Source organism: Chrysochloris asiatica, unplaced genomic scaffold, assembly GCF_000296735.1.
Source record: "Chrysochloris asiatica unplaced genomic scaffold, ChrAsi1.0 scaffold00059, whole genome shotgun sequence".
NCBI lineage: Eukaryota > Metazoa > Chordata > Mammalia > Afrosoricida > Chrysochloridae > Chrysochloris > Chrysochloris asiatica.
In genome coordinates, this window is record NW_006408577.1 from 15,051,904 (window position 1) to 15,062,428 (window position 10,525).

Here is a 10,525-nt window from a genome sequence, read left to right on the forward strand (position 1 = left end):
GAACCGACTCTAAGGCACTTAACAACAACAACAACAACAACAAGCTGCTATAATAGTATTAATGAATTTTGTTACATAATTCTTTTTAAAATTATCCTGGGTTTTTCAAATATGAGCATAGTATGAGGTGGCTTCAAAAACTCATGGAAAAAATGGAATTAAAAGATAATGGAATTTTTCTACATACTTTTTGAAGCCCTCTCGTATATCCCCAGTTAAGATCGTGACAGTAGGTAGTGTGCAGCTATCTCTTGTTTCTGTCAAGCCTTGAAGCTAATGTTGAGGGACCCCACTAATAGTCAGGAAGGACTGAGAAGCTAATTTTCTGTTTTAGAGTCATTTATTGTCAGTCAATATAGTTGTTGTTATTAAGTGTCATAGAGTTGGTTCTGACCCTGTATAGGGTTTCCAAGGACTGGTGGATTTGAACCACCCATCTTGCGGTTCTAACCGACATTGCAGTCCAGTGCTTATCCTACAGCACACCAGGACTCCAGTAATTAAGCAGCAGCTATCAGAAATCACCTGCTGTCAGAAACCCAGTGCAGGTTCTATAATGAACCTTATAATAGTCAGAACCGACTCCATGGTACTTAAACAACAACATATGAGTTGATGGAGTCCTGGAGTGGCGCTGTGGGTTAGTGCACTGGACTGCAAAGCTGAATAGCAAGGTTGGCGATTCAAGCTCACCAGCTGCTTCTCGGAAACCCTATACAGGGTCACTATAGGTCGGAACCTACTCACTGGCACTTAATAACAAAATAACAATATGAGTGGGCATTGAACTGTCACTTACAGTTTAGCAATAGTTTTGAGACAAGTAGCTCGAGAAGAGCTAACACATATTGCAAAGATCAATTACTGTTATCAAAGTAGGTAACATCTTTTTAGTCTTACTGTTTGATCCACCAGCTTAGTTCTTTCATATTGTTGTTGTATGCCGTCAAGTAGATTTTGACTTGTAGTGTTCCTATAGGACAGAGTCTAGCTGCCCCATAGGGTTTCCTAGGCTATAATCTTTAAAGGTGCAAATTCCAAATCCTTTTTCCCATGTGGATTGGTGGATGGGTTCGAATCACAGACCGAAAAGTTAGCTGCTGAATGCTATTATTGGGAGATTCTGTGTGTGCCCAGGCCTTGCCTTTGCATTTAAGAGACTAATTGCTAGAATTTTATTTGATCTAGAGTTATAGTAGAGCCCTGGTGTGACACCGTAGGATAAGCACTGGACTGCTAACCACCAGCAACTTCTTGATAGCTTTAGACTCGATGGCACTTAACACCAGAACTAGAGTTCCAGCAGCAATACATAGTTTAATGTTTGGGTCCTATAAACACATAGGCTCCATTTTGTCTACTTTTTAATCCTGCAATGGATTGCTCACGCATATTTGGAGTCACCAGTAAAGAGAACCTAAAATCATTTGATGTGCTTTTAGGTCTTAGGTGATTCATCTTTTACATGATTCCCAAAACCTAAGTTGGATTTTACTATTAAAACTAATTAGTTTTGATAAATTAATTTTATTTGTTAGGATATTTTTTAATTTTTATAAAAATTCTTAAGGAAGAAATATGTACATCTGGAAAGAAACTGAATTAGTAGCATCTTTAATAATACAAATGAACATATTTAGAAATAGCCCCGTTGTGTTCTGCTCTGCCAACATTCATAAAGACTATCTGGGCATTATTCCGACAAAGCTGGGATTATCTAGGGTGTTGCAATTGTTTGTACAGATAATTACTTTATTTGACTTCTTGTGTAAATTAAATGTGCTTACAATCTCTAATCATTTAGTAATCTTTCTACATTAAAAAAAAAACAACCAAAACCTAGTTGAAATAAAGACTAAAACATATAAGGGTTTGAAAACAATTATTTCGATGTTTCTCAGTTGCCTATGAAGCATGCAATCTCATGTACCCAGTAGAAATGTTTATTTTTTAATGATCTACTTAAAGAAGATCTAACCTGGTAATTTGTATTTGATTTCAGATAATGTGAATTTTACCTTATGGATGCCAGATATTTTTGTATTCCTATAAATATACTTGAGCTTTGTTCTGGGACATAATTAAGTTACTTGGAAACAGTCTGATCCTTTTGGGGTTTGCTTTTAAGATTACTTAGATGGGACTAGAGTAGTGTTTAGTCTAAGGCTAATGATTTTTCTGGAGTCATGGTGTGGCACTGTAGGATAAGCACTGGACTGCAAGGTTGGTTTGAATCATAAGGTTGGCAGTTCAAACTCACCTACTCCTGGGAAACCCTATACAGGGTCGCAATGACTCAGAACCGACCTGATGAGACTTAACAATTTTCTACTATTGACCCAAGATCTTTTGAGGTGTCCTGTCCTTGAAACCAACATGTTGTGAGGAAGCCCAAGGCACTTGTATGAAGAAGCCTTATGAGGCCTCAAGCATGACTCATGAGTTTTTCCAGTCTGAAAAAAACTTTGCCCAATCCTGTGTGGATTCTGAGTACTGATCTTTGTGTTTCTTTGGATTGGTTCTTTCCCTTGCATATATGAATCAGAATTGACTTGAAGGCAGTGGGTGGTTCCCAGGATTGGGAAGTTCTTCACTTACTGGAGGAGGAATCCCAGAGGAAGTCAGAGTCTTTTGAAGGAGTTAAGACTGAATTGGCCTATGCTTCTTTTGTTTTGCTATTCACCATTCGCCCTCGTTTCTACACATCTTATTGTAACATCTTTGCTGGTCCTAGATCCATGGTCTCTTAGATACTCTCCCCACCCTGTATAGCAGGGTGCTGATTGCTGCAGACTGTGTTTCTACCTTGGTTTAACTAATACAGTGCTTCTCCCCCATTGGACTTACCAGAAGAGCTTTTAAAACCCCCCAGTGCTGTACCTCAGAACAGTTACACAAGATTTTAAGGCTGCACCCAGGCATTCATACTTTGTAAAGTGCCCCAGTTGATTCCCAGGTGCAACCAAACTTAATCATCACTGAGCTGATCAGAGGCACAAATGAGGATTAGAGGGAGAGAGGAAGGGGGACCAACAGAGAGCATTTCTCTTTCTAGCTCCTGGAACCTCTTTGTATGAGCTGTGGTTCCTTCTAAGCCTTTCAGAAGTTCTTTGGCCTCTGGTAGTTACCTCACAGGCATGGGCTGATGTTTGTGTACTCCACAGCATACCTGAGGATGACCCTCGGCAGCATTCCTGAGTTCCCTGTTACTACTCTGCCTGCCTACTCCAGCTGCCTTGGTCTCCCCAGCCTCTCAGCTCCATCTTCTCAACTCATTTGTTCCCCTTCCCTCCCTGCCCCGTAGCCTAGAAACTCTCACTAGGCAGGAAGCTGGGCCTCCTAATTGTTTCTAGTCTCTGAGATCCCTGTCATTGTTACCTGAAGTCCAGTGTCTGGAGAGCTGTTGTTTCATGTATTGTGTCTGGTTTTTAGTTATTCCAAGAGGGAGGGTAAATTCAGTCCCTCTTACTTCCATTTTGATCAGAAGCAGACTACTATCAGATCAATTCTTAATATTGGTTTTTTAGTTTAATTTTAAAGACACAGAGTTTCTGATGATACCGCCTCTAAATGAGAATATTTTTTAGGTACAAGCCTAGGACTTAATCTGAGCAGAACTAGATGATTTCTTAATCTCATCTAGCAATAAAAGCTGCTTATTATATTTAAATTAGTACTTAAAAAAATCTTTAGTCAGTGGATAGTTGCTGTATACTAAAATAATGATCAGTAATTTTTTCACTTCTTACCTCCATCCCTTCCCACCCTACTTCTTACAAATGGTGAAGGTATAATGAAACTGATAAAGATAGCATTGGACTATACTAATTTGAAAAATAAATTTTAATCATATATTTAAAATCATTAAAAAGTACTGCATCTTTTGAAAAATTAACACCGCTTGCAGAATTCTAGCCAATGTAATTAATAGGAGGCTTCAAACCTGTTCATTGGGTAGAAATGCAAATTCTCAGCCTGAGGTGGTGTGGGGATGGGTGGGTTATTGAACCAGAATGAACCAATTGGAAGACATGAAATAATCTAAGGTGTGTAAAAAAGCTCTATCTCCAAAACTGTTAATCATGATGCCTGAAGGTCAGCAGTTCAAACCCACCAGATATCCCTCAGAAACCCTATGCGTCAGCTCTTGAGTAGGTAGCACTTAACAGTTAAATCAAGGGACCCTGATGGCACAGTGGTTAAGTGCTCAGCTGGTAAAAGAAAGGTTGGTACTTGGAACCCACCAACTGCTCAGCAGGAGAAATAAGTAACAGTCTGCTCCCATAAAGATTACAACCTTGGAAACCCAATGGACCATTTCTGTCTTAATAGGGTTGCTGAGTCAGAATCAGTGTGATGGATGGCACCGAGTATTAGTTTATTGTTAAGTGCCATCGTGTCAGTTCAGGCTCATAGTGACTCTGTATAGTGTTTCTAAGGTTTGGCTGGTCAGTTTGAAGCAGCCAGCTTGTGGTTAGTAACCCAATGTTTATCCTACAGCGCTACACCAGGACTCTATGGGTAGTAGTTGTTGTTATGTGCCTTGGCATCAGTTCTAACTCATAGCGACCCTGTATAGGGTTTCTGAGGAGTGGTTGGTGAGTGTGAACCACTGACCTTGTGGTTAGCAGTCAAGTGCTTATCCTGCAGTGGGTGGCAGTAGTTAAATAAATCATATTTCAGAAAAGAGTCACTGAAACATGCTGACCAGACAACCCTCCCACTCCTCTCCCTCTCTAGGAGTGACCCACGCGGCCATCTGGGCAGCTTGCATTTCTTACCTCAGTGCAGCCGTTCCCCCCGAGCTGCGGACATCTGCCCAGGGCATCCTGCAGGGCCTCCATCTGGGCTTGGGGCGAGGCTGTGGTGCCATGATCGGAGGCGTGTTAGTCAATTACTTTGGTAAGAATGACTTTCTCTTTTTTTCCTTTCTTCTTCAAATAGAAATTTATGATATTTCAGCAACACTTAAGTTACCACTCAGAATATTACTGGAGATCGCCAGAAACGGAACTCCAGAATTCCGACTAGTTTCTAGATTTTCTGGTAGTTATAATTGTAAAGCAGAGTGCTTATTAGGGTGTTAGGATGATTAGAGCCAGTCTCTAATGGTGCTTGTACCTCAGGCAAGCTGCTCAGTGAGGTGCTACACAGATGCCTCAGAGGAACCAAACGAATGACTGAGCATGTGAAGTAAAGTCACCTAAACCTGCTGATAGTAATGCTAGGGGAAAGATAATGTATCACTGTCATTCCATCACGAGACTGGGAACCAGAAACTCTAACTATAGGCTGGGTTTGGGAATGTCACTACATCTGTGACAACGCAGTCTGCCCTGTCAGATCTCTTTCTTTGGAAATATCAGGAGCTGGATAAAAATAGTGTGTCCCGCTCCAGAGATCATTAATTTTCAGTCATCTCTGTTACGTGGGCCCAGGTATGTCTATATTTATCACTTGTGCTATGCTATTCCAACTCCAGATTAATAGAGCTATTTGGTAATATTTTAGTAAATGGTCTTTATGAAAAGATAGCCACTGATTTTTGTGGAAAAAGAAACTCAGACAATTCTTTGTAAACAAAGTAACATAAATGACCTATGACAGATCCAAAACCAGCACTGGGGTCTCCTGACACCTTCCCAGCTCTCTGTTTTTCCTACTTTGTTAGATAATGGCCAGTCACATTTGTTTGGTTCATCCCAAACTCTGCTGCTTTAGCCTTGCACCTTGGAACGTTGGGGCTTTGGATGGGGGCTGTCTGCATTTCCTGGAATTGTGTTACACAGAGGCTCTATTTGTTTCCCAGGGGCTGCTGCAACCTTCCGAGGAATTGGCATGGCCTGCCTGGTGATCCTCCTGCTCTTTGCCTTGATCCAGTGGCTGGCAGTGCCAGATGAAGAAGAAGGTAAACATTCTCCTTCTTGATGGTTCTGAAGGTTCAAACCATGGGAATTCTACACACACATACACACCACGTAACCCCATACATCATAACAGAGTGCACAACAGGTCTGTTTGGTTAGATTTTTCTTAGTGGTATATAAGTGAACTTGTGTGTCCCATTGTTTGAGAGAAGCCACCTACTGTGTTGAAAAGGATATTGGTTATTTGAAGTAGCTTGAGGTTTTTTTGGTTTTGTTATGAGGATATGAGGAAGAATTAATTTTAAGTTTCTGTGGTATTCTAAAGAGATTTCTAATTGAAGTAAAAAAAATATATATGTATAATATATATATGATAAAGTTATTTTACTACTGTAGATAGGGTATGATATTAATCCTTATATCTTTACTTTCATTTAAAACAAAACAAAACAAAAATCAAAGCCATCTAAACCTTAAATTTGTAATTGTTTCTGAACTAGGCATGGCCTTATTAAAACTGGTCACACATAAAGGAGATTATATGAAATACAATGTGTTTTTTATATGAGAGCAAGTTGAATTTTTTTTATTCAGGCAGCCAGCAAGTCAGTCTTGCTCAGTTGTTGGGTCTCAAGACAGGGCACATCTTTGAGTATCCTATCCTTTGCCTCTATCGGAAGAGAACTGCCTTGTGTCAGAAACTCCAGAAACAGATCTTAATTGCAATAGATAACTTAGAAAGATCAAACTGGTTTTTCTCACTGATGTTTTTTATAATCCTAACTGGGTTACATATTTTACCCAGCTTTTGTCATGCCTTTGGTAAAAGGCCAATAGAAACAGCTATCACATGCCTTTTCTTGTATATCTGATGTATGCTGTAAGCCCTGGGCTATGAACATCTGACTTAACAGCTTATACTTGCCCTTGCATGCTATGTACATTTTCCCATTGGAACAATTGAACCAACCCGTACTTGCAACAAATTCATCATCACACTCACCTTTCACTTGCTGCATGTGCCTTTTCTTGCACTAAAGGTTAAATAAGAACCATATGCACCTGTTCCAACTTACCTACAAATTTGACTTAAAGACACACTTGAGCACGGGCCTCATTCATGACTCAGGGGGTATTATAACAGAATAACCATTTCCCTGACCTGTGCCATCTTCTTGATTATTGTTATATTCGAGTCCATTGTTGTCCCCATCGTATTGCTGATCCTCTACTTTACCAACCATGATGTCCTTTTCTAGCAACTTAGTGTATACTATTAAGTTTCATAAAGGGACCCTGAAAGATGACATGTTTACTTATTCAGTATTTGAACCAAGTGAAGAAGTCCCTGTAAACAGCAATGTATTAACTGTTGCCTAGCACACTAAAATGAGCTTATGGGATGGGATCATTGCCCCTTTTTTTGGGGGGGGGGCGGTGAGGGGTGAGGAGGGCTTTGCTTAAATAGGAAGAAAACCTGAAACATGATTTTGAACATTTCTCCCCAGACAAGACAATGTTGGCAGAAAGGATTCCTGTCCCTTCTAGTCCTGTTCCCATAGCAACCATCGACTTGATACATCAACAGACAGAAGATGTTATGCCACGTATTGAGCCCAGACTTCCGCCCAAGAAAACCAAGCACCAGGAAGAACAGGAGGATGTGAACAAACCAGCCTGGGGAGTCAGCTCTTCTCCCTGGGTGACCTTTGTCTATGTGCTCTACCAAATTAAGGAGATGATGCAGCTGACAAGAGACAGCCGTGTTTCTGAGATACAACCTTTACAGGTAAAATTCCTGTGTAGGTTAAATACCTTAAGTGGGCTCAGTTGTTTAAGTTTATCTAGTTAAGTCAACAAGATATTTTGAAGGTCTGTTGAAGGGAATAGATATCATAGAGAGTATTTACAGAGGTGTATACAAAATTCAAAGGAGCTCTGATGGTGCTGTAGGATAAGCACTGGACTGCTAACCATAAGGTTGGCAGTTCAAATCCACCAGCCACTCCTTGGGAGAAAGTTGAGGCTTTCTGTTCCCAAAAAGATTTACAGCCCTGGAAACCGTATACAGGGTCACTATGAGTCCGAGTCAAATCAGTGGCACTGGATTGGGTTACACAAGGTCTCTAAGAGGGAACATTCTGCATCGTGGAATTCAGGAAGACTTCACAGAACAGATGGTAGTTCTTGAAAGAAAATACATCTCTGATTGTATGTATTTATTTTAAAAATTGCAGGATTGGTGAATATCAGGTATAATGAGAATATATGATTTTTTTACTTGAGGGATCCATACCTGTTAATTGCTTTAATTCCAAAATTCTATTGCTGGGCATTATATAAGGGAGCTTCAAAAAGTTTGTGGAAAAATGAAATAGAAAGATAATGGACTTTTTATCACAAACTTTTTGAAGCCCCTTCGTGTATAACAGGACATCAAAAAAATACCTGTGAAAGTAATTAAAACTGTTATTGTTGTTAGATGCCATCAAGTCGATACCAACTCATAGCGACCCTGTGGACAGCAGAATGAAACATTGCCCGGTCCTGGGCCAACCTCTCAGTTGTTGCTATGTTTGAGTCCATTGCTGCTTCCACTGTGCCAGTCCATCTTGTTGGGGGTCTTCCTTTTTTTTCCAACCCTCAATTTTACTAAATATGATATCCCTCTCCAAGGACTGGTCCCCTTCTGATAATATATCCAAAGTATGACAGAGGAAGTCTGGCCATCATATCTCCCAAGAAGCATTCTGGCTATAGTTCTTCAAACACAGATCTGTTGGTTCTTTTGGCAGTTGATGGTACTCTAAATATTTTTCTCCAACACCACAACTCAAATGCATCAATTCTTCTATGGTCTTCTTTATTATTCACTGTCCAACTTTCGCATGCAGATGAGGCTACTGAAAAATATCCTGGCTTAGGTCAGATGCACCTTATTCCTCAAACTGACATCTTTGCTTCTCAACTCTTTAAAGAGGTCTTGTGCAGCAGATTTGCTTAATGCAATACGTTGTTTGATTTCTTCTTGATGGTTGATTTGAACAAACTGAAGTCTCTGACGATTTCAATCTTTTCTCCATTTACATGAAATTAATTTAAATAGAGTTCCTCTATTTAATAATAGAGCCACTGTATGGTCTGATAGAGCCCTTAAATGTGGTTTTGTTGGTCTTCCCTGAATAAAATCAAATCATGATGATGAAACAGTGTGGGTAATTGTGTAACTGAAACTATATCCTGATTGTGAAAAATGAATAAGCCACTTCTCTGAACAGTTTGGCCAAAGTAATGAGTTCCACTTCCCCCTTTTTTAATTAATCATTTCCTTTTATTTGTATCATTGTAAGTTCATATAACCTTTGTATCTAGAGTTGCTTTATTTATAAGAAATACAGGGGGAAAAACTAAGAAGTAAGGGAGTATTTAGATCATTCCTTTTTAGGAAGGGAACCATCTTAAATAAATTTATCATGAATTTGTAAACTGACATATATTCTTGGTATAATTTTTACCAAGATTTAATTCTAATCTCTATTGATAACCATGATGTAAAATCTTACTTATCCCTCAAGATAATGTTGTTGTTGTTACATGCCATCGGGTCAGTTCCAATTCATAGCGACCCTATGCACAACAGAACAAAACACTGCCCAGTCCTGGGCCAACCTCACAATTGTTGCCATGCTTGAGCCCATTGATGTTGCCAATTTGCCAATCCATCTCGCTGGGGGTCTTCCTCTTTTTCTGTGACCCTCCACCTTACCAAACATGATATCCTTCTCGAGCGACTGGTCCCTCCTGACAATATGTCCAAAGAATGAGAGAAAAGTTTGGCCATCCTGGCCTCCAAGGAGGACTGTAGCTGCACTTCAACATAGATCGGTTTGTTCTTTTGGCAGTCCATGGTACTTTCAATATTCTCCTCCAACACCATTTTCAACAATATTTCAACAATATTCTCCTCCAACTCAAAAGCATCAATTCTTCTACGGTCTTCCTTATTCACTATCTAGCTTTTGCATGCATATGAGGTTATTGAAAATACCATGGCTTTGGGTCAGGTGCACCTTAGACCTCAAATTGACATCTTCGCTCTTCAACACTTTAAAGAGGTCTTGAGTAGCAGATTTGCCTAGTACAATATATTGTTTGGTTTCTTGACTGCTGCTTCCATGAGGGTTGATGGTTGATCCAAGATTAATGAAGTCTTTGACAACTTCAATGTTTTTCTCTGTTGATAAGAATGTTGTTTATTGGTCCAGTGGTAAGGATTTTTGTTTTCTTTACATTGAGATGCAAGCCATACCGAAGGCTATGCTCTTTGATCTTCATCAATAAGTATTTTAAGTCCTCTTCACTTTCAGCAAGCAAGGTTTTATCATCTTTATTTTGCAGGTTGTTAATGAGTCTCCCTCCAATCCTGATGCCATGTTTTTCTTCATATAACCCAGCTTCTTGGATTATTTGCTCAACATACAGGTTGAATAAGTATGGTGAAAAAGTACAACTCTGTTGAACCTTTCTTAATTTCAGAACATTCAGTGTTTCTATGTTCTGTTCAAACAACTGCCTCTTGGTCCATGTACAGATTCCTCATGAGCACAATCAAGTATTCCGGAATACTCATACTTCGCAATGTTGTCCATAGCTTGTCA

At 39.6% G+C, this 10,525-nt stretch overlaps 1 protein-coding gene across 1 annotated transcript in view; it reads left to right on the forward strand.

Annotated features, from left to right (window-relative positions):
* MFSD6 (major facilitator superfamily domain containing 6) overlaps nucleotides 1–10,525 on the forward strand; it is a 91,364-nt gene that overhangs the window by 75,783 nt on the left and 5,056 nt on the right. The window contains exons 3-5 of the mRNA XM_006864048.1: nucleotides 4,741–4,902; nucleotides 5,810–5,908; nucleotides 7,376–7,656. Coding sequence (XP_006864110.1) covers nucleotides 4,741–4,902; nucleotides 5,810–5,908; nucleotides 7,376–7,656 — 542 coding nt within the window. The remainder of the gene's footprint in view (nucleotides 1–4,740; nucleotides 4,903–5,809; nucleotides 5,909–7,375; nucleotides 7,657–10,525) is intronic.